Raw genomic sequence first — 21355 nt, 5'->3', positions numbered from 1 at the left:
TATACTCCGAAGGACGAAATTCTGTCACACTTCATCGTTTGAGGGTGTCAGCCCAGGTCTCTCAGTGCACATGCCTTTCAGGGTCAGAGAGTTCGTTGCGTGATGGTGCAGGGTGTATGTGGAGGATCTCCAGCTGCTCCTTACACAATTTATGTCTGCTGTGAGGCCATCAATGCGCATGTCGGCCCTGAAAGATCCCGCTTTCTTGCATTATTTCTACGCAGCATTCCTGCATCAGCACGAGGTGTTGGAAAAATATATTTCTCCGTTTTTGATGCTCTTCGAACGAGCGTGAGATCAATTATCATGAAGGGATCTCACCTACTCTCTTGCTGATTTGTTGTCCCCTACAGGAGGTCAGAATTGAGCTGTACTTAGCAGTCCGAGATGAGTAACCGGAATGAATTACCCCAAGGATTATTATGCACGCATTGGCAACATACACAAATCACTACTCGGTAGACAGATAAGGATTCATAAAGGTCGACAAAAACTCATGTCAACCGCAAAAATCTCGCCGTAAAAAGCACAAAAAAAAGTTGGATGAAGAGAGTGGGATTCGAACCCACGCGGGTTGCCCCATCAGGAAACGTAGTGTCAAGACTGTAGCCTTAACCTGACGCCATAACCAACTCGGCCATCTCTCCGAATTAACCATTGAATCTTTGCATTCGACAGGTCAATTGTTGAAGGTATTTTTCGTTATTGAATACATAAACAAAAGATTCAGTTATAGTTAGTGGGCGCGCTAGCACCCATCTATGGTAGTGATAGACATGCGTTGACTAGGTAAGGTGCCAAGAGTACAACCCATCTTACCTGGGATAGATTTTGCCGCCGCTTGCTTTTAGAGCCCTTTTGCCCCGAAGTATGTTTTACAATGAGAAACATTTTTCCGACATCTGGAACTTGGATGCAATATTTGTTGGAAATAAACACCAGAAGCCCCATAGCTTCGTCTACGATACCCCGCTGCATCAGGCCTGTTAATGAAAGGCCAGAAGCCTTGCCTTGACCTTTGTTGTCGCAATTCTATCAAAAAGGAAACTAGTCATAAGACCTCCGAGGTCGGAAAGAAAAAAACTCTCTACCACTCAGTGACTCCTAATTCGAGCTGCCTCCCTCCCAGACAGATTTCGAGGACGAAATCCTGTACACAAAATTTCAGTGACTGAGAAACCCGTCATGCTTGCCGCGGTCGGGCAACCGGTGCCCAACACCGCTCATGCCGTCAGCGTCTCTTTGCCGTCATGGGCAGCCACTGTGGGTTACGAAGAAGGGCAAGATTGGGTAGTGTCTAAAATGGAGACCGGATATCCCAGGTTCTTCATTCACCTAACCATCCAAGAACTCCAGAGGGAAATCTTAAAGCTCTATGGCAGGGTTGGGGAGAGTGTCATGCTCTTTCCGTCCCTCGCTACAGCCAAAAGGTGTCAGAAATTCTTCTATGACAAGGTCCCTGACCTGGGAACGGAATCGGTGAGAATTTTACAATTGGAACCACTCGTCGAAAAACATAAGAGCCACGAGACTGCCTTCTCTGGGCTGGCATGTGTTTTCTTTCCCAAGGACTATTTTAGTGTCGCGAAGCAAGTATGGCAGCACACCGGAGATGGGATATCCAGCCGGCGTGGAGAGTTCTGCTTAAAAGCATTAAAAGACGGTATACTCCAACCAGAGGCGGCCCAGACGAAGGAGACAACAGACGACATGCTCTTTACCAAAGGATTTACCAAAGGCCCTCGACGATATCAACGACCAGCGTCTCGAAATGGAGTGGTCAACGACGGCACTGTCCCCCTCGAACCAGCCACAAACGGCTCTCTAAATGAGGGCGAAGACAAAGACTTTCCTCAATTCGTAGAGGAGCGGTTCGGCCGCAATCTCAGCGTCAAACTCGCCCAGCAGGCGAAGCTCGCGATTCGTCGCAGGATCAGTGGGTGTCTCACAGACGATGTAGACTTGGATCAAGCATTGGCCGAATCTCCGAACGACTGTAACAGCAGACAAACTGGGCTTTCGCAGGACGACGTCTACCTCTACCCCTGTGGAATGTCGTCGATCTTCAACACGCACCGGATCCTCCTGGCCAACGCCGAGGCAAAGGGACAAAAGCCCAGAAAGAGCATCTGTTTCGGCTTCCCTTACATTGACACCCTCAAGATTCTAGAGAAGTGGGGTCCAGGGTGTCTCTTCTATGGACTCGGGAGTTCAGCCTGTCTGGCCGATCTCGAGCGGCGTTTGGAGTCCGGGGAGCGGTACCTGGCTTTGTTCACCGAGTTTCCGAGCAATCCGCTCCTCAACTCGCCAGACCTCCAACGCATCCGCACGTTGGCGGACAAATATGACTTCGCAGTTGTCGTGGACGAAACTGTCGGCAACTTCACCAACATTGATGTCCTCAGCCGCGCAGACGTGGTGGTTAGCAGCCTGACCAAGCTGTTTAGCGGTGACAGTAACGTCATGGGCGGCAGTGCCGTGCTGAATCCCCAGAGCAAATGGTACGCCGAACTCAAACAAACAATGGCGCGCGAGTATGAGGACAATTACTGGGCGGAAGATGCGGTATTTATGGAACGCAACTCGCGGGACTTCATCTCCCGGAGCGAGCGCATGAACACGAACGCTGAGGCGATCACGACCATCCTGCAAAACAGCTCGTTGGTCAAGCAGGTCTACTATCCGAAATGCAGCCCCAGCCGGCCCAACTACGAGGCCTGTCGCACACCCACTGGTGGGTACGGCGGCTTACTCTCTGTGACATTCCGCCACCCCAAGCAGGCGATCGCATTCTTTGACGCTCTCGAAGTCCAGAAAGGTCCCAGCCTGGGCACGAATTTCACGCTGGCGTGTCCCTACACGATCCTTGCACACTACACCGAACTGGACTGGACAGCACAATGGGGAGTGGAGGCGGATCTTGTTCGATTGAGCGTTGGCTTGGAGGAGCCTGCAGAGCTGACGGCCAAGGTTGAACGAGCATTGAAAGCAGCAGAGGATGTGGAGGTATAGGAAGGAACGAGTCCATTTTCCCTTTGCTGGCAGGGTACGAATCTCAAGGGGTTAGTTATATAGTTATATGGGGCCATGGCTGTTCAACTCAGCCATCTGCCTCAAGTTTGGGGCAATGAAAAGCAAAAGGATTGGGACGATTCAAATCTGACGAGGTCATTCGAGTAGAATGCTTTATAGCCACCATAGGAGACCATGGATGACACCTACAAACATATACATATATAGGTAGATGTCGGGGGTTTACCTGGCGAGTGGCTGGCACTCAGAGGCCAGCGAAGAAGTATATGTGTATCGCCCCGCACTGCGGAATTTCCGTTTCCGTCTCCGGACTAATAATAATAATAATTATTATCATTCGCCTTCGTGCTGTGTTCTTCCCCGCGAATACATAATGAATGAACGTCATACGATTCATTCACGCTACTTTGCTCACGATTTCACGTTTGATTTATCCATCACCCTACTTGTTTTCTTTGGTTCTTCTCGAACGAGTCCTCAGGTTCTTTTGGTTGTCTGTCTGATATTACTCGACTTCTGGTCACCCAAGTGTGGTACCACCATTTCTTCTCGTCTTCCTCGTCGTGTTGAAAACCCCAGATCCACCCCGTCAAATCACCCTCTTGTTGCATGCGCCTTGCGTCTCTCTCAAGCCTCTCTCTCTGTGCGGGCACTGCGATCCTGATCCTAATCCTGATCCCGCTAGCCGTTGTGGTCCAGATTGTCGAATTCTCCAGCTCCAGCCTCACTCGCCACCACCACCATTATTCCTTCCTCTCCTCGCAGACCCCTCCGACCAGCATGGCGTGGCGGTGCTCCGGGCGGTCCAACGCCGAACTCATCCAGAACCTGTTCAACGCGGGCATTATCCAGGCCCCTCGGGTGCGCGACTCCATGAAATCCGTCGACCGCGCCCACTACTGCCCGTCCTCCCCGCAGGCCGCATACGAGGACTCGCCGCAGCCGATCGGGTACTCGGCCACCATCTCGGCGCCGCACATGCACGCCGCCGCGTGCGAGTCGCTGTTGCCGTTTATGCCGGAGAATAAGGGGGCCAAGGTGCTGGACATCGGGTCGGGGAGCGGGTACTTGACACACGTGCTGGCGAACCTCGTCTGCGGGTCTGACGGCAAGGGAGACGGCAAGGTCGTGGGCATCGACCACATCAAGGGCCTCGTGGACATGGCGCGGGAAAACATGCAGCGGAGCCAGGAGGGCCGGTACCTGCTCGAGTCCGGCAAGGTCGAGCTCATCACCGGCGACGGCCGCATGGGATACCCGGAAGGCGGACCCTACGACGCCATCCACGTCGGTGCCGCGGCGAGTGAGCTGCATCAGACCCTCATTGACCAGTTAAACAAGCCCGGGCGGATGTTCATCCCCGTGGAAGACGTGGACGGCTGGGGCTCTCAGTGGATCTGGGTCGTGGACAAGGACAAGGACGGCAAGGTCACCAAGAAAAAGGACATGGGCGTCCGATATGTGCCGTTGACCGACGCCCCAACCTGACAATCACAGAAACTGCTCGACTGGTGGCACAATTTGTGGCGGCGTAGGTAGGTAGGTAGGTTTGATAGGCGACTCGCGAGCTCCGATGCGTGTGAGGGCCAGTTCTGTATAACAAAAGAAACATCATCACTGAAATGGGGCGGATAGAACACAGCGGAATGTCCCCGACTGGCAGGGTAGGGGTTTGGTAGGGTGGCTTAATGCTCTGTCCGCGATTCAAGCGTACATAATACGAGATTGGCACGTCGAAATCATCAGTTTCCCATGCCATACACTGTTTTCTCTATTCTCGGCCTTTCCAAAGCCGAGCTTGGGCTTAATGACCGTGCAGACACATCTCGACCCGGTTTCAGTTCATCCATCAGCAAGGGCTCTGTTTACTTGGCCTCCACCATCGGCTCTTCCGCCACATAGTGCAGATACGCACCGAGAAGCTTTGTTCCCTCGATGTAGTTCCTCCGGTCCAGCTTCTCGTTGATGCTGTGGGCGGCATCCGTGGAACTGCCCATGGGTAGCAAGAGGACGTTCTTGCCCGTGGCCTGCTCGAAGGTGATGGTCACAGGAATCGAGCCTCCTTCCCGGGTCATGTCAGGCTCGACGCCAAAGACCTCCTTGACCGCCTTGGCCGCGGCGGTGAAGTTCCAGTGCTTGGGAGAGGCGACCCACCATTTGCCGTCGTGCTGGCAGTACACGTCGAGGGTGTTTTTCGAGTTGAGCTTGGCGAACTCGTCGCGGATGTACTTGTAGACGAGCTCGTTGACCTTGGAGGATTCCATGTCTGGGACGGTGCGGATGGAGAATTTGCCAATGACTTTGGCCGGGATGACCGTCTTGGCTCCGGGCGCCGAGAAGGCACCTTCGACGCCGTGGATGGAGAGGGACGGGTATCGCCAGCGGGCCATCAGGGTGTTTTCCTTGTCGGAGAAGATGGAAGTCTCGGAGCCCAGGGATTCGTACAGATTGTCCATGGTGTAGGCGATGGGTCCGTAGAGGGCTTTTTCTTCCTCGGTCAGCGGAGCGACCATTTCGTTGATGCCAGGGATCAGGATCTTCCCGTGGCTATCCACGAGTTTGCTTAGAATGTGTGTCAGGTCGGTCATGGGCTCTTGGGCCGTGCCGCCAAACACTCCCGAATGGAGATCCTGTCCTGGTCCGGAGATGGAGATGGAGTAATAATTGCATCCTCGTAGACCGTAAGTGAGGCAGGGCTTTTCTGTCCCCAGCCAGTAGTTGTCCGAGATGCAGACGGCATCGGCGTCTTTGAAGAACTTTTTGGCTTCGGCGTTGATGAAGTCGTCGAGGCCTTCGGAGCCGTACTCTTCCATCCCCTCGAAGCAGCACAGCAGATTGACGGGGAAGTCGACACCGGCCTTCTGGTGGGCCTCGATGGCGTTCAGCCAGCCCAAGACGGGACCTTTGTCGTCCGTGCTGCCACGGCCGTACATGCGTCCCTTGTCATCGATGGTCAACTCGAAGGGCTTGGTGGCCCATCCGTCCTCAACAAGGGCGGGTTGAACATCATAGTGTCCGTAAACCAAAATGGTGCGCTTGTTCTTGTCATTTCCGTAGCGGGCGATAATGACCGGAGGAAGGTCGAGATGTTCTTTGCCTGGTTGTTTCCCTAGCGGGCGTTGTTGCACCTCTGCCCCCAGAGATTCGAGTTCGGAAGCCAGGAATTGTCCCATCTATTGCTCTTTCAGTCGCTTCCTGCCAAAGCTATTTCTTGCGATCACCTACTCGGACGACATCCTTTCTTCTTTCCTCATCTGCCGACACGGAAGGGATAGCTACGGCCTTTCGCAGTCCTGGTGGGAGGGAGGGTCAGTACCCCGCGGTCATTGGTGTCGCATTGGTTCCTTACGATCAATGAAAGATTCGGCGAGCTCATCCACTCTGTCGCTTGTTAGCATGCTGTGAAGAGGAAGAATCTTGCCGCCTACTTCTTGAAATAAGGCTCTAGTTGTGGTGCCATTCTGCCGTCAGAGATGTGACCGTAGTAATCGCGAGTACTGGAGGGAAGTGTCAATGGACGCAGGAGCGGGAAACGTGAGCAAGCTGCAGTGCGTGGTAAAGACGCAGTCTTGAGTAATCTATGAAGACCTGTCGAGGAGTAACGACCTGTGCGAAATGTGTGGAGCATGTGTTGGCAGGCTGATTGCCTCTTGACTGCACGGGATGTGGTTTTGGAGGGTGTGATTGATAGATTTGGGAGATCTCCGCATTTTGCGAAAACATGGTTGGAAAAATTGTACAAGATTGTAATGTAAACCCCCTGACAATAGTGCTCTCTAGTTTGAAGTAGGAAAAGAAGAAGAAAACACCTGCACACAGGTCCTGCTTTTCCCTCGTATCCATACATAGCTCTAAGCATCCCTATACCAGCGTTCCTTTCTGATCTGTCTATCCTCGCGTGCCTCTCTTCTTTTCTTGCCCCAGTTAGACTTCACAATCTCAGTCACCATTTTCTGCTCCTTGCCCTTTTCTGGGGCCAGCCCTTCGACGACCAAGTGTGTAAAGACTGGAGAGCAGTCAAACTTCTTCGATAAACGACTGACGCTCCATTGCGTGGGATCTGTCCTCCGCAATTGCCTCATTTCCTCCAAGTCATTCTCCGCCAGGTGGTATCGTTTCTCTGCCTGCCCCGAGATGGCGGGTAGCTGCTGAGCCAGTTGTAATTGTGTTCGTTGAGTTTCAGGGTCTGGTAACACTTTTCTGCGGTCATTTTTCGGCAGGAAGATATTGGGCGTATGGTAGACATTGGGCATGCTCGGAGGAGGATTGTAGATGATGTGGTCATGAGGCTCGGTCTTGGAGGGGAGGAAGTCCGGATCTGGCTTGATGTTAAGCCTGGATCTTGTTCGTCTGTAGGAAGATTGATGCCGGCGGAACGAAGGTCGGAGGATCTGGGCGCAGAGCTTGTAGAACCGCGACGACGCCGTCGGTGGCCCCGGGAAAAGGGTCATCGACTGCATATTGGCAGAGAGAAGTGATCTCTGTATTGGCCAACGTCCGAACGGAGAAGGTATTGACCCTCTTCTAGCTGATCCCCTCGAAAGCCTGGTCTCGATGCTTCTGATTGAGAATTGACTTTTCCTTGCTGGACAGGTCAAGGCTACCGTCGCTGAGGCATGCTGCCGACCGGCGCACTCGTTCTCCGGAGACTGTAGGAATATCGAGCGGCACGTCTCCCGGACCTCGACGACGACGTCTGTGCTAGTGGGAGATGCCGGCAAGATCAACTGTGCCGTGTGTATGTAGCTCACGGGCGCGCAGTCAAAGTTGGCCAGTGACACTCTAGCAAAAAGAAAGCCTCGGTTGGTGGCTTGGCAGGCTCGAATTAGCTCATCGGTTGTTCCACTTGTCACAAGACGAGGGCAATGCTGGTGATGCTGGGTGATGCGGCCCTGAAACTGCAGGTGCTGCCAAAAGCGGGAGCCTAAATGTTTGAGGGGGCCAGCTGGGTGGGCACTTCGGTGGGTTCCACAAGGCTTTATTGGGCTCTTCTGGGCTGGTCTAGGCGAGGAACGCTTGTGATGTTAGAGGCTTGCGAGCCCAATTGGACACAACAAGTCGTGAACTTCCCGGTGTGCCACTGATGTGCTCCCATGCTCCGAAACATGCACCAATTGTGCCAGTCTTTGTCCAAGGAACACTTCCTCCCTCCCCTGGTAGTGCAGTGCATACCGACTACTACGTACTGCCGTCTCCTCCCAGGTTTCCGTTTTCACCAACAAAAGTAGATCGATCGACCATCCTCACTCTCACATCCTCATCCTCTCAACCCACATACATACTTTGGTTGCACAGGGCATCCGTGGTAATATCCCGAACTCTTCCTCCTGTTGTCCCGAGAACAACCCTTTGTCGATCAAGTGAATCTGCATTCCACTCTGTACATCATTAATCCCTCCAGTCTCGGCGGCTCTCCATTCTTCCATCTACAAGTCTGTGTGCCGCAACTGCAACTGCAACTGCGTGAGAGCTGGCGCAAGTGGCTTTACCACTGCCCAAAATCTGCTCTCATTTGGGTCTATTTTAAGAGTCACTGTCTGGGTTCTTGTCTACAACATGTTGTGCTCCGGGCGCTTTGTTTGAACGCACGTCACATCTTTCGACGGCCATCATCTCTATCCTGATCTAGTATCCTCGGTCAACCCCGACTTGGAATACTAAATATCCCTATCGCTTAAATCTCTAACGTAACAGTCGGTCGTCATGTCGTCGAAAGAGCCATCCGTCAATGACAAAGTCAGTGCCAGCACCGAATCCAGGGACTCGGCCGCTCCTTTGCTGAGAGACTCCTCCGCTGTACCCTCCGAACCGCAGACCTCGACATCGACCGTCGGAGAAACCTCAACAAAGCCACGGAAGAGAGACTTTTGGAAGTTGGGCAAGAAGCCGGAAGAAGACAAACAACATGCGAAGGGGAACGCTGCCGTTGCCTCGATATCCTCTTCCTCGACTGCCAGCCCCTCCGTTGGGTTGAATCCGGCTTCACCCATTAGATCCCCGGACTGGGTCAGTGGCTCGGTATCACCGCATAGAGCCTCGATGGCTCATCATCCCTACGGGATCCCAGGATCCCCGGGGTACGGGGTCAGTAACTCGTCGCCCAGGCCGCACTCACCCGCGTCTTCCATGATCTTTGAGCGAAACGTCCAGGAAGAAATCGCTCTTCCGGAGACATCCCCACACTTGCCTTCTCACGTCCTCATCGAAAACCACATTGCGCCCGCTCTGGATGCGTCCGCGGAGGCCATCACGAACGAAAAGCTGGACCCGGACACGGTGGAGATTGTCACTCACGCAACGCATCAGCCAGCTGCCGTGACGATTTCTGGTCTTGGAGCCGAGCATTCTCTGGCTTCCTCAATGCAGGACGAGTTTCCTCCTTCTTTGGCGCATCGGCAAGACGCGGACACTGGGTCAAATTACGGCTCCTTGGATTCGACCGATGTGCGACGCCTGAGTTTCATCTCCTTCGCTGATGTTGTTCACGGCGAACAGGAGCTGGGAGACGTGCGCCGTGATTCGACCCATCTGTCGGGACATCCATCGCTCGTCCCGGCTCGCTCACCATCTCCCATTCGGTCGCCCACTTCCTCGGCGGCATTTGGAACATCACCACCCACAAGCGTGACAGCGTCTGTGAAGGGATTCGAGACATCCCCCAACCGAGCCCCAAAAGGTGCTGGTAGCCCGATACCGGGACAGAGCTCGCCACTGGCTGCTGGAAATGAGATCAACGTTGAGACGATGCGCCAGGCTCTCCGCAGGACTGGAAGCGGCGATTTGAGTCACTTCCGCAGCCCGCCCGTCAGCGCCGTGGGCAACGATGATGGAACGTACGATCGACCCTTCAGATGAGTGCGTATATGCGACAATGAGACGACGAGCGAACAAGCATGAAGTGACATGATCTACGCGGGCGCATATCATGGTGGAAGTTATACATGTCGAGAAGGAGTGTGTGGATATCTGCGACAGGTAATTTGTTTTTTTTAACACGCTGACCTTCTCCAGAGAAGGCGTCTTTTCATTTCGTTAGGACACTAGATACCACCATTTGCTGAATGATTATGAATTCCTGCCGCCTGCCAGAGAGATAATCTCCTCGAGTTTCGAATTCCTTTTACATTTCAGAAGTCAATTTTGTTCTATTACCTCTTAAGAGTTGGCAGTATGCATTATCACCTAGGTACTGAGAAGGGGGGAGGGGGAGGTCCGGTGAGCTGTGCCTGAGATGCCGGTCGGCCATCATGATCATCATATGGACCGAGCTTACTCCAGCGAGTAACCCACGGGCTAGTCTGAAATTGTCCTCGGCACGATCAGACTGACAGCGATACTTGGACACCGGGCATGACAATCAGAGAACATTTCTCCGGGAATACGCATTCCCAAAGACGGCTTCACCAGGTTGTATTTGGAGTCTGGAAGTCTGCAGTGCCATGACTCGCAACACTGAACTGAATGTCATCACATGCAACTTCCTCGACGTTATGGGCACCCTCTCTCAAACCAAAACTCCAAGTATACTGCAGACCATGATCAGATATGACTTTGCTTTGTACCCTCGAGGACTGGTTTGAGGTTTGAAAGAGCTGTTTCAGCTGGCCCCCACAGTGTCTGGCACATCGTCTGGAGTCTCACGAAGACCCTCGGTGGTTCTGCAACACACAGTCAGCCGGATTCCGCTAGAGATACAGGGGCAACAGCAAGCATACGCTTCGTCGTCCACAAAGCTTCCAACATGAGCAAGATCCCAGTGTTGGTTGATTACATGTTCGACCCCGTCTGCGAAGTCTCCATTCCATACCACGTTATGTGGATGATCCCCCTCTTCCTCTTGAGTCGTCACGAAAGTGGCTTTGGGTGCTTGATCGAAGCTATCCCTGCTGGACCCTGACTGGTGAGGGTTATCCGTCCGCTCACGATATGGCAGAGACCCTTGCGTGCTATCGTGCCAGATACGTCCAATGGTGACGGTGGTGGCGGTGCTTGCCCTTGATGAGGAGACGATGTATTCTGCGGGTTCTGGAGACATGGCACGTGACTGCTTGGGCTTCTTTGCGGCACGTGGATATTGCTCCGAGTTTGAAGGACTTGCTGGACGTTTCTGGCTTTCCTCAGACGTCTTGTGGACTTGAGATTCTAGTGTCTTGGCCCCGACGACCTTCTCTTGTGAGGTGCTTGGATTCATGATGGCCGGGCTTACTTGGAAGGGATTTGCGGGGATGTAGAACGCGTGCGTGTATACGAGGCCAGATGAAGATGAAATACTTGTGACAACAAAGAGCACACTGCTGAGGACTCCTACTTACGAGGGAACGCATTGATCCGGGACCCGATTACTTATGTTCTTCTGCGGAAGAAAGGACCAGCCCCGTTCGCCTGACCTATTCTTTCCTCCTCGTCGCAACAACTTTCTTGGTGTCCAACATCTTGTCTAAAACGCTGGCGCAGGCAAATATCTCAGGTGGTCGAAAAGACCACTTTACCCAGGACCCACAGCCTCCTAGATGACTGGAGCATTTTCCATTTTGTGGCGTTGGTTAGCTACAGTACCAATGCGGAACGCCCCGAGTCTTGTCCAATGCAAACCCCCCTTTCATCTGGTTCCTCAGGCTAGGCACAACGGCCCCCCCCCCCCTCCTCCTCCAAACAAAGTGTCAAGGGCAGAGATATCTCAAGTTACATATACTTCTAAGCCTCAAAACTCCGCTGTCACAGTACTGAATTTACTTGTCATTTGTTTTAATTAGAATGAACAATCAATCCCCCTTTGGTGCGCGCCCTTGTCTCTCCCTTGTATGTAGAGGGAGGGATGTGTTGTTCCTGTCCTTCTGACAGCAATGAACGATCCCCTCGTTTCCACCGGGACCTTTTGAGAAACACAGACAAGAACAAAAATATTTCGAAATCAGCAGAGTACGAATGTAATACCTCCCGAGACTACGCAATTACAAAGGCATCTACCATAACTCTACTAGGTAGGTAGGTACTTTGTGGGTACTATGATATGCTGAAATATTCCTCCATACTGATACCTCTAAAATACAAAATACATTATAGGTAATTCCTCAAGGAATAATTTTACTTGCTGTCAGCGGGTCATACAGGCCGGAGAGAGCTGAAAGCAAGCAAGGAAATAAACAAGCAAAGTGTCTAGGTGCAAGCTGCGCCGTACATGCGATGATTCGCGGCCCTGCTTGCATACGGGGATTTTCTAAAACGGTTTGCACCAATCCGTACCTTGCCCAAGGTTCACGGGCGCCGTCAGTGGCGTTTTGTGCGCTCTCACAATCTGACGGTCAACCCTTCGACGCGTGCGGGCACTTTCCCTTTACTAGGCACTTTATCACAGGACAACTGATGGCGCACTTTGCATCGTATTCGTCTGCCTCGACGACCGGTCCCCCACTTCTTGGTCAGGACCTTGAAACCAGAGAAAGTGCACGGGAACAGGGGGCAGGGGTGTTGGTCAGATCGAAGGCTCAAAATCTGTTTTGTTGACTCCCGCCGTTGAATGTGCCCGACATCGAATCGCTACAGCCGTCCATGACTTTCTTCGGTCCGGGCTGCCGACCAACTCTCCAATCAATCAACAGAAAGAGGCAGGCAGACGAGTGTACCGTGGGTGCCCGACACATTCGAGATTGACGCTGGGGGGTCTTCCGATGGGAGTGATAGCCCGGAATGGTCAGGCTGAGCAAGACATGCTCTCCGATTCCCGCGATTTTCCGTCCACCAAGAGGATCATGCCCCGGTAGAGTCTGCATTGCTGCATCCCATGACCCCCCGGCACTGTTGCAGCACTGCAGCTCTTTGAGTGCAGTACGTCCCAGCTGTATAATTGTGTGCCTCGAACCTCCACAAGCCACACAACAACTCGCTTACCAAGTCTACCCACACAGCAAACTATAGACGGTATCAAAGAACCCTTCGGTCTCTTCGCCGTGTCTTTCTTTCTGCGCTTCTTCGAGCTCCTCCTCCGGTGGCGTCAGGTCATCACCCGCCAATACGGCCACTAGCAGCAAGGCTCCAAATATGGTCATGAGCACGCACATCGCCAGCCACGCGAAGACCCGGGCAAAAGAGACCTCGGCCAGCTGTCTTGACACGCTAGGGATCGCGGTGTAGACGTGGCCGATTTGGTCCTCGTCAAAGGAGTCGTGGTACATGTCCCAGGCGGCAAGGTATGCCTGACGCATCAGAAGCTCGACGTAGCCGTTGATGTTGTCGAACGTGGGCAAGAGCGTCGAGTTCATGACGGCGACCATGGTCATCAGATCGGGCAGCAGCCACACGGCTTCCTGGGCCCACGGGTTCTCCACGAAGACAACCTCATCCAGCGGCGTTTGGTCCTCGACCACGCGGTTGGAGACATACTTGGCCTGCGGGCTGACCGTGACTCCGGCCGTGAAGTTGACTCGGCCGATGAAGTAGCAGTTCCCGTTTGTCGAGTCCCCCCAATTCAGGAGATAGCGACCCAAGTGGTCTACGCTTCCGAAAATCGTGGGGTCGAGGGCAGAACAGGGGGGATCCTGGTTCGCCACGCGCTTGACCATCATCCCCACGGTCTGCATCTTGCTGAAGATTGTGGGTGCTGGCTTGCTATACCAGTCCTGCGACTTGTTCCGTAACACATAGTCATCAAAAACCACGGTTGTTCCCGGGCGATAGTATGACGACGGGGGGTCATCGACGATACTGAGATCGCTCGAGTCCGCCACATACACCCATTCTGCACGCGGGACCTCATAATCCGCCTTGTACCACTCGAGGCTGTGGATTCGGATGCAAGGGATCGTGGCGTTGAGGAGGGTTGAGTTGGGGCCGACGGTGTCATGGCTCTGCACCACATGCCGACACCCATTACCTGTCAACGACGTTCCGTTTGGCGACAGAGTCGTCTGGTCACCCCACACCAAGCTCGCATAGCCGGCTGCGGTACGTAAGTATGGCTTGCGGTCAAGGCCAGGCGGGTTAAAGGGATAGTTGTACCACTTCCACCCCCCAAAATCAGCTGTACTGTCGACGGCGGCCACAGACACTCTCGCGTCGGGCTCGGATACTGGCGTCGACGTCCAATTCACTGCGCCGGTGATGATGGGGGCGATGAAGGTCTGCACGGCGGTGATCAGCAGGGCAACGGAGATGACCCATTGACGAGGGTTCTTGGGCATGCCGGAGCGGGGGTGCAGCCAGGGCGGTAGTTTCCATCGTACCATCCAGCTGACCTCTTTGGCTTTTGAGGGAGTGGTGGTCTTTGGATCTGGGCTCGGGGCGGCGGTGGACAGCAAGTAATGACCACAGGCCCACACGGTCAGCGTTGACCATGCTCCCACCAGAAGCTTGACCACTACCAAGACGGCTGAGATTATTGTCGTGACATCTGCGACGCGCAGGATCAACTTGCCGTCGACGTACGTGGCATGGCTGGCCGAGTCGTCGTCGAGGGCTTCGTACCCGTTGATGGCGAGAGCAATGCTCAGAGCAAGGGCGGTGCACACGGCCAGATGGGAGAGCAGAATGGTCCAGGCCTTGACCTTGGGCGGCAATCTGGATTTGGAATTGGGATCAGATACGCCGTTGGTATTGACTGTTTGTTGGCTGGTTGGCTTGTTGTCGTCAATGCTGGGCTGCAAGGGCGTCTTCTCTGGTATCCCCATTGACACAGGGCTGAATTTTTGCACAGCCATTTGGTGAGTTGGGGACTGACGATGCACGCAGTATCATAATCTTTAGTGAGAAGAACCTGTAACCAGGTGTAACCAGGGACCGACGAGGCGACAGCACCACAAAATGAAGGCTCCCACACAAGCCAACACAGCGCGACTCGCTTCCCTCTGCACTGCACATGGGGTCCTATTATCAACATCCTCAATCGTGGAGGGTGGGATGAGTGGGGGATCCATGCCTGGACTCTGTGCGGTGCGGCTGAATGCTTTCGATGCAGAGACAGACCGAAACGAGATGTGAAGCCTTCACTAACGGACTAGTGAGGCCTTGCTTGGCCGTTTTGGACGGGGAATCCGGGCTGTCCCGGCACAAGAGGAAGGCTATCGAGTCGTAGAGGCGGCGGTGGGCATTACAACCCGGCCTAGGTAGTATCTAAGTGATACAGTAACTGTGCTCGCCACACACTGGTGAGTTGGCACTGTTAGTCTCGCTCTTCGGGTGGACTTGTCGGCAAAAGGACATGAAATCGATGGGTGTACGTAAAGAACCAGCCTATTCGGTCGAGGTGCCCCGACCTAATGGGTGGCTTCGCTTCAGCGAGCGACGAGTCGACGACGCACCACTCGCTTATGAGCCTGACTAGCCTAAGGCTCCCACGCCGTCGTTGTTGTTGCGAAAGAAGTCCGGTTGCTGCGAGCCGATCTCCCCAAAAGAGGCTCTGTGGGATCTGGAGTGATGTCTGTGAGTAAACCAAATGATTTGCAGAAGATAAAAACAAAGGGAGTGCACTGACCCGGGGGTCGTGTGGTCAAGAAGGCCATCCATGACCAGCCAGGCTAAGGAGTAAGTACAAGTCCACCGGATATGACAGGATACAAGAGTGAACCCCACAACAACACAACAGGTTATTGAAGGGCATGAACCATCCTGCCTCCGTCATGCCTGAGGGATAGGGATGTCGTCGCCATGTTTCGATTGAACAGCAACACCAAGGACCAGTGACGACGAGCACGTGAGTGAGTGAGCAACTGGGCCGCCTAACCTGCCTGACCGGGTTAGGGCAATACGAATTCCTCGTAATTTCTTTCGTATCACCCAAAGCGTACTCGGTATTACGCGTCTATTATTCCCAGTTCCCTCGCCAAGGATCAAATACTGACACAGGTACGGACGGTACGGGACCTGGGATCTCCAAACCTGTATATAATGTAGTACACCACCACCGCCACCACCAACGGCACATCTGCTGATACTGGACCCCTTCATCACTGTGACTCTCGAGAATTCAGAGGTACTCGCTCCAGGTAAAAAAGGAAAGGAGGAAGAAGAAGATCAATCAAGACTGAGCCCCTCAAACAGCATATATCGATCGACCTACTTCAGCAAGTTTAGAGAGAGATATACCTCGTCCACACCATCACAACCATCGATCAATCAATCAATCAACCGACCAACTGACCTCAATTCAAACAAGGATGGCCCTCCCATCACCTCTAGAAGCATTCTCGTCACCCAAGACGCTGCTCACCGAAACCCTCTTGAATCCTCTCCTCACAGGCCCCCTCCTGGTGTATGCACTACGCAACCCATCGATTCTGCACAACCTGCCGTGGCCACCAGCGACCATCGCCACCTTGAGGGTGTTCCCCTTCCAGCTGCCCCTGGGCATCCCCAACAGCATCCGGCTGAAGGTCACGCCGCCACTGACGACGCTGAAGTGGCTCGTCGCGCTGGGCCTGGTCGCCCACGTCAATCGTTTCCTCAGCCGCCTGGCCCTGAACTACTGGCACGTCCGGAAGCAAGGGGAGCCGTGGGCCTTTGGGGACGAGGGTGCCGAGACCATCTTGATCACCGGCGGCTGTTCGGGCTTCGGGAGGGAGATGGTCAAGATGTTCGCGGCGCGCACGAGGGCGAACATCGTCGTGCTGGATGTCCAGGACTTGCCGGATGATTTGAAGGATAGTGAGCAAGCACTCCCCCCTCCAAAAACCCATTATTACAATACGATGTGGCTATCCCAGGCCCCGTTTACCTGCTAACTCGGTCAACTCTATACAGTTCAGCGCCTCTCCTACTACAAAGCCGACCTGACCTCCCCATCATCCATCACCGAGGCGGTGGACGCCATATGCCGCGCCTCCACCCCGACGGTGCTGATCAACAACGCGGGCATCGCGCAGGCGCACACGATCCTGGACACCGACGACGCCTGGCTCGACAAGATCTTCCGCGTCAACCTGCTGAGCCACTTCACGCTGATCCGCCTGCTGCTGCCGCGCATGATGGCCCAGCGCAAGGGGCACATTGTGTCTATTGCCAGTGTAAGCCATCATTCTCCTTCCCCCTTCTGCCGCTTCCCTTTCTTTTGCACGTTCCTGCCTGCCTGCCATGGAAGAATCTCCTGTTTCCACAAAAAAAAGATGGCAAAAAAGTGCAATAATGTGTCCACTCACACGGTACTTTGATGATAGATGGCCAGTTACACCGGCTGCGCCAGCCTGGGCGACTACTGCGCGACCAAGGCCGGCGTGCTAGGCCTGCACGAGTCGCTGGTGGCCGAGCTGGGCACGCGGTACCGCGACCGGGGCGGCCACTGCATCCAGGCCTCGATCGTGCACCCGATGTGGGCGCGCACGCCCCTGGTGGGCTCGTGGGAGAAGCAGCTGGCCGCGTCGCGCGCCGCCGTGCTCGAGCCCGCCGACGTCGCGGCCCCCGTGGTCGCCCAGGTCCTGCGTGGCCGTGCCGGCAGCGTCTTCGTCCCCGAGAAGTTCTGGGTCGGCACGCTCCTGCGCGCCCTGCCCGACTGGGTTGGGGTTCGGTCGAGGATGGACACTGCTGCGGCCACGGCCACGGCGTCGTAGGGTTGCTGACTCGTGGGAGGGGTTTGAGTTCGAATGATTGAATGATCGAATGATCGGTTGGTTGGTTGGTTGAGTGTCAATGTTGACGCTGTATGATGCCTCACAAAATTTGCTTGGTGGGAAGGGAGTGAGCCAGAGAAAGGGTGCTCGCTCAAATCAAGGGAAGAAAAACACAGCATGGTACGACTACACGTGCATACACACGTCCTTGCATATGTACATGGACGGCACGGCACGGTATCGAAGAGCGACAAATTGAACAAATATACGATTTCTCGAGAGTAAATATGTATATATATATATACTAGTCACAGGGATCCTGCAAAAAGGGAATCTTCCTTCTCTTGCCAACATTCCTTCGGCCCTCGTTCGTCGTTCGGCTTGTCGTTCGTCGTCACATAATAGATAACACCCAGATTTCGACTTTTATTTCCGCACTTTTGGGCCCCTCTGTTCAGCTCTCTGAACCAACCCATCTCCCCCACCTTCGGGGTCATATGGATGATAGATAGCAGTAGGTTAGATGGATAGATAGATAGATAGATAGAAATTGGACCCAAACACATCCCGACATCCGAGCGTCAAATCAAAACAGGTAATCAACAAAAATGCAGGCCGAGAGCCATCCAGATTTAATGGAACTGCGTCTCCGTCACACCCTTGCCCATGGCGCTGGTGCTGCTGACACCGCCAGTCACCATCTTGAGCATGTTGTCGATGTAGTTGGCACCGCTCCACTTCTGGTGGGTGACGACGTCGACTTTGTTCTCCATCTCGGGCTCCTGGATGAGTTCGCCGTAGGCCCGCATGCCGCGCTTGGCGAAGGCTTTGGCGAAGGTGTCGGAAATGAGCGCGGTCGAGTGGAGGCCGGCCAGGGTAATGAATTGCCAGCAATAACCCAGCTCGGCGAGGCGCTGGATGTACGTCTCTTGCTCCGACGAGGACATGGCGCGTTTCCAGTTGAAGGACGGCGAGAGGTTGTATGCAAGTCTGGTGGGTGATAAATGTTAGTCGTCTTCTGCTCGTTTCTACCTGGGAAAGGGGGATTCAAGGACTTACTTCTGCTCGGGCCAGACGGCGTGCACGCCCTCGGCGAACTCCTGAGCCTGGGCGTAATCGGGCAGCTTGCTCTCCATCCAGATCATATCTGCATATGGCGCATAGGCGATCGCCCTGTTGACCGCGCATTGGCACCCTCCCTGGTACCTGTAAAACCCTTCTCTTGTCCGGGGGGCATCCCAGTCCCAGTAGATGTCAACGCCGGTCAATCCCTTGGCGATGGCGCGGCATTCACTGTTGGATTTGCCCTTGGAGGCGGCCTTGTATTTCTCAATAAGGGCTGCCTTGTCCACGTGAACCCCGGCGTTGATGGCGTCGACCACAGCCTCGTCGAACAACTTGATGCCCGCTTGCTCGATCCAGCTGTCTTCGATGGCTTGAAGTTCATCACCGTTCTTGCCGGCTTGTTCGGCCGCGACCATGAGATCGTTGAGCGGCTGAAGGTTGGCGTTAGTGGATCCGAGAATGAAGGCGTGGTCGCGGTAGTCAATGGTCGTGGTAATCAGGGTCGCCGCCTCTGAGTCGGTCCGAGCCACAGCAAGCAAGTCGACGCCCATAATGTCGGCCTGGGCGCGGATGGCGACGAGACGGTTGATGTGCTCGGAGATGGGGACGAGCACTTTGCCCGCCATGTGGCCGCACTTCTTGGTGCCTGGAGCCTGGTCCTCAATGTGGATGCCCGCGGCACCTTTTTCGACAAACAGCTTAGTGAGCTTCATGACGGCCGTGAGACCTCCGTGGCCGGTGTCTGCGTCAGCAATGATGGGCCGCAGATAATCCACGTTGGCCACCTGGCCTCGCTTGTCTTTGGGGGTGGTCAGGCGCTCTTCCCGCTGCTTGCGGTCGTGGAACAGCTGGGCCATGAACAGATGCTGGACCTTGTTGGGCACGGTGTTCATGGGATAGTCGGCCAGATCGGGAGAAGGCTCGTCCGTCGAGGATGCGGTGGACGAGCATTGCCAGCCAGAGACGTAGACAGTGTCCAGGTACTTGTTCATCTGGGTCAGCATGGTGGGCTCGAGGCAGCCATAGGTGGCGGAAGCGGTCTTGGTCTGTATACGCCAGGTTAGTCGCCGCTCTCGACACGCAGGGGACTCGTCAGTATTGCCTACCGCAAACCGGTGCTCAATCAGCTTCCACAACTTCTTGGATAGGTCGTTGCTGGGGTACTGGATCTTGATGGTGCCTCGCTTTTGCACAATCTGCTCGGCTGTGAAGGGTCGTTTGGTGTACCGCCATCTGGAGTCGGCCCACCACTTCTTGACGGCCTCTACTTCTTGCAGGTAGAGCTGCTCTTCTTGGTCGAGAGAAGACATTTTGAACGTGTCAACAACCTTTTGGAGGGCAGACGTCATACAGCAAGAGCTGGCAAGCTGTCAGTCGTAGCTGTCGTGGTGATTGGTGATGCTCCCACGACAATGGGTACCAAAGTCCACAAGCCTAGATGGAATGGAGAGGAAGGGTGTATAGATTGGAACCCAAGTCTTGAGGTCGAGGATCGGAGGAGGAAGAGGGCGACGCAGGCGCATTAAGTACCAAAAGCACGAGCCAGGCCAAAGGGAAGCTTGGGGGTCAAGGATCGGAAGTGGTTCGACTGCTGCATCGAGCGTCGAGCATTGCCTCAGCCATTAGAGAGCATGGGTCCCGATGACAGAAGGCAAAAAACAAAAACCTGGAGTTCCAGGCGTTGCAGGCGAAGGTTTTGCCGCTTGCGGCCGGAGCCCAGGACGAAAAGAGATTGGCTGCAGGCAGGAAAAGCGCGGAGTGAGCCTGTCGATGGTTGGTGTCATGGGGGGAGTGGTGTCGGTGCAGGATCGGCCTTTTGTGGGGGAGAGGCGCTGATTGGCATGTGGCCATGACGTTGGAGGGAAGAAACTCCGTTCACCCGCCATTTGTCGACAGAGTGCCCGGATTGGAGGGGGAAGCATGCATCATCTTTCTGTCTCTTCTCTCTTCTCTTCTCTGCTCTCAGTGTGTGTGCACTGCTTCTGCTGTTGCTCTTTGTTGCTGTCCCATTCCTCTGTGCTCTGTAATGTGGTGGGGGGAATGGAATGCCATGACGCAGTGGGCCTCTTTGCCCCTGGTGCCTCGGCAGCAAGTCAGAATTGCAGGCACAGGACCCAGACTGATGTCACGTGATGGCCACCGCTGCAGGCCCGGCAATTGCCAGACCATTCATGGCCTGTCGCTCCTGCGAGAAACAGTCGGACGCCTCAGTCAGGGCCCAAGCGCAGCACGCCGATTGGTCATGGCGTCTCTCCAGTCTCTCCAAATGGTCTGGAATCTTGCATTTGCTTGTATGCACTGCTGGCAGTTGCTGCTCATACTCTTTCAGAATGCTTTCAGCTCGGTGAGTGCCGTGACACTGGCTCCTCCATTCCCGTAGCTGCAACACACTAGAGGCTATGTATACCAAGAATCCCTCCACTGGGGATATTTCACCTGGTGACCCTGCCTGACAATCCTCCACCTGGACGACGCCGGCCAACAAGGATAATCGAAGGAACACACAAGTGCCACGAATGCAATCTTTCTCCAGGCCTGATGCTCTCATGCTCGCTAACCATCCATAAACATATCTCGCCTCTTTCGCGTGATCCCTCTAAGTCTATTCCCAAGAATAGATGATGCATCGGGAAACGTTTCCACCGACTCGCTTGCCAGAAATGCCACGAAACAAAACAAACAAATGACCCGCCGGCATCAGCACTGAGACCTTTGTGCCTCTT

The 21355-nt window shown here is 54.4% G+C and overlaps 9 protein-coding genes across 9 annotated transcripts; 4 read left to right on the top strand and 5 right to left on the bottom strand.

The window, feature by feature from the left end:
* Positions 1-1185: 1185 nt before the first annotated feature.
* Positions 1186-3012, top strand: AYL99_07728 (hypothetical protein; the record flags this gene model as incomplete). Its single annotated transcript, XM_018839237.1, has 1 exon — positions 1186-3012. The coding sequence occupies one exon, from the start codon at positions 1186-1188 to the stop codon at positions 3010-3012; it is 1827 nt and encodes a 608-aa protein (XP_018692005.1).
* An 801-nt stretch (positions 3013-3813) lies between these two features.
* AYL99_07727 (protein-L-isoaspartate O-methyltransferase) lies at positions 3814-4521 on the top strand (the record flags this gene model as incomplete). The annotated part of the gene is made up of 1 exon (XM_018839236.1): positions 3814-4521. The coding sequence occupies one exon, from the start codon at positions 3814-3816 to the stop codon at positions 4519-4521; it is 708 nt and encodes a 235-aa protein (XP_018692004.1).
* A 377-nt stretch (positions 4522-4898) lies between these two features.
* AYL99_07726 (hypothetical protein) lies at positions 4899-6493 on the bottom strand (the record flags this gene model as incomplete). The annotated part of the gene is made up of 4 exons (XM_018839235.1): positions 4899-6206; positions 6259-6326; positions 6383-6414; positions 6462-6493. The coding sequence occupies 4 exons, from the start codon at positions 6491-6493 to the stop codon at positions 4899-4901; spliced, it is 1440 nt and encodes a 479-aa protein (XP_018692003.1).
* A 391-nt stretch (positions 6494-6884) lies between these two features.
* Positions 6885-7493, bottom strand: AYL99_07725 (hypothetical protein; the record flags this gene model as incomplete). The annotated part of the gene is made up of 1 exon (XM_018839234.1): positions 6885-7493. The coding sequence occupies one exon, from the start codon at positions 7491-7493 to the stop codon at positions 6885-6887; it is 609 nt and encodes a 202-aa protein (XP_018692002.1).
* A 1243-nt stretch (positions 7494-8736) lies between these two features.
* AYL99_07724 (hypothetical protein) lies at positions 8737-9888 on the top strand (the record flags this gene model as incomplete). Its single annotated transcript, XM_018839233.1, has 1 exon — positions 8737-9888. One exon carries the CDS (start codon positions 8737-8739, stop codon positions 9886-9888), a length of 1152 nt encoding a protein of 383 aa, XP_018692001.1.
* Positions 9889-10630: 742 nt separating this feature from the next.
* AYL99_07723 (hypothetical protein) lies at positions 10631-11224 on the bottom strand (the record flags this gene model as incomplete). The annotated part of the gene is made up of 2 exons (XM_018839232.1): positions 10631-10691; positions 10749-11224. The coding sequence occupies 2 exons, from the start codon at positions 11222-11224 to the stop codon at positions 10631-10633; spliced, it is 537 nt and encodes a 178-aa protein (XP_018692000.1).
* A 1702-nt stretch (positions 11225-12926) lies between these two features.
* AYL99_07722 (hypothetical protein) lies at positions 12927-14726 on the bottom strand (the record flags this gene model as incomplete). Its single annotated transcript, XM_018839231.1, has 1 exon — positions 12927-14726. The coding sequence occupies one exon, from the start codon at positions 14724-14726 to the stop codon at positions 12927-12929; it is 1800 nt and encodes a 599-aa protein (XP_018691999.1).
* Positions 14727-16181: 1455 nt separating this feature from the next.
* AYL99_07721 (hypothetical protein) lies at positions 16182-17567 on the top strand (the record flags this gene model as incomplete). The annotated part of the gene is made up of 3 exons (XM_018839230.1): positions 16182-16668; positions 16765-17027; positions 17178-17567. 3 exons carry the CDS (start codon positions 16182-16184, stop codon positions 17565-17567), a joined length of 1140 nt encoding a protein of 379 aa, XP_018691998.1.
* Positions 17568-18199: 632 nt separating this feature from the next.
* Positions 18200-19942, bottom strand: AYL99_07720 (isocitrate lyase; the record flags this gene model as incomplete). The annotated part of the gene is made up of 3 exons (XM_018839229.1): positions 18200-18557; positions 18627-19678; positions 19739-19942. 3 exons carry the CDS (start codon positions 19940-19942, stop codon positions 18200-18202), a joined length of 1614 nt encoding a protein of 537 aa, XP_018691997.1.
* Positions 19943-21355: the final 1413 nt, after the last annotated feature.

This window comes from Fonsecaea erecta, assembly GCF_001651985.1.
Source record: "Fonsecaea erecta strain CBS 125763 chromosome Unknown Scaff6, whole genome shotgun sequence".
In the NCBI taxonomy this organism is placed as follows: Eukaryota; Fungi; Ascomycota; class Eurotiomycetes; order Chaetothyriales; family Herpotrichiellaceae; genus Fonsecaea; species Fonsecaea erecta.
The sequence above is the reverse complement of the archived record's forward strand: the minus strand, read 5'-3'. Positions and strand labels throughout refer to the sequence as shown.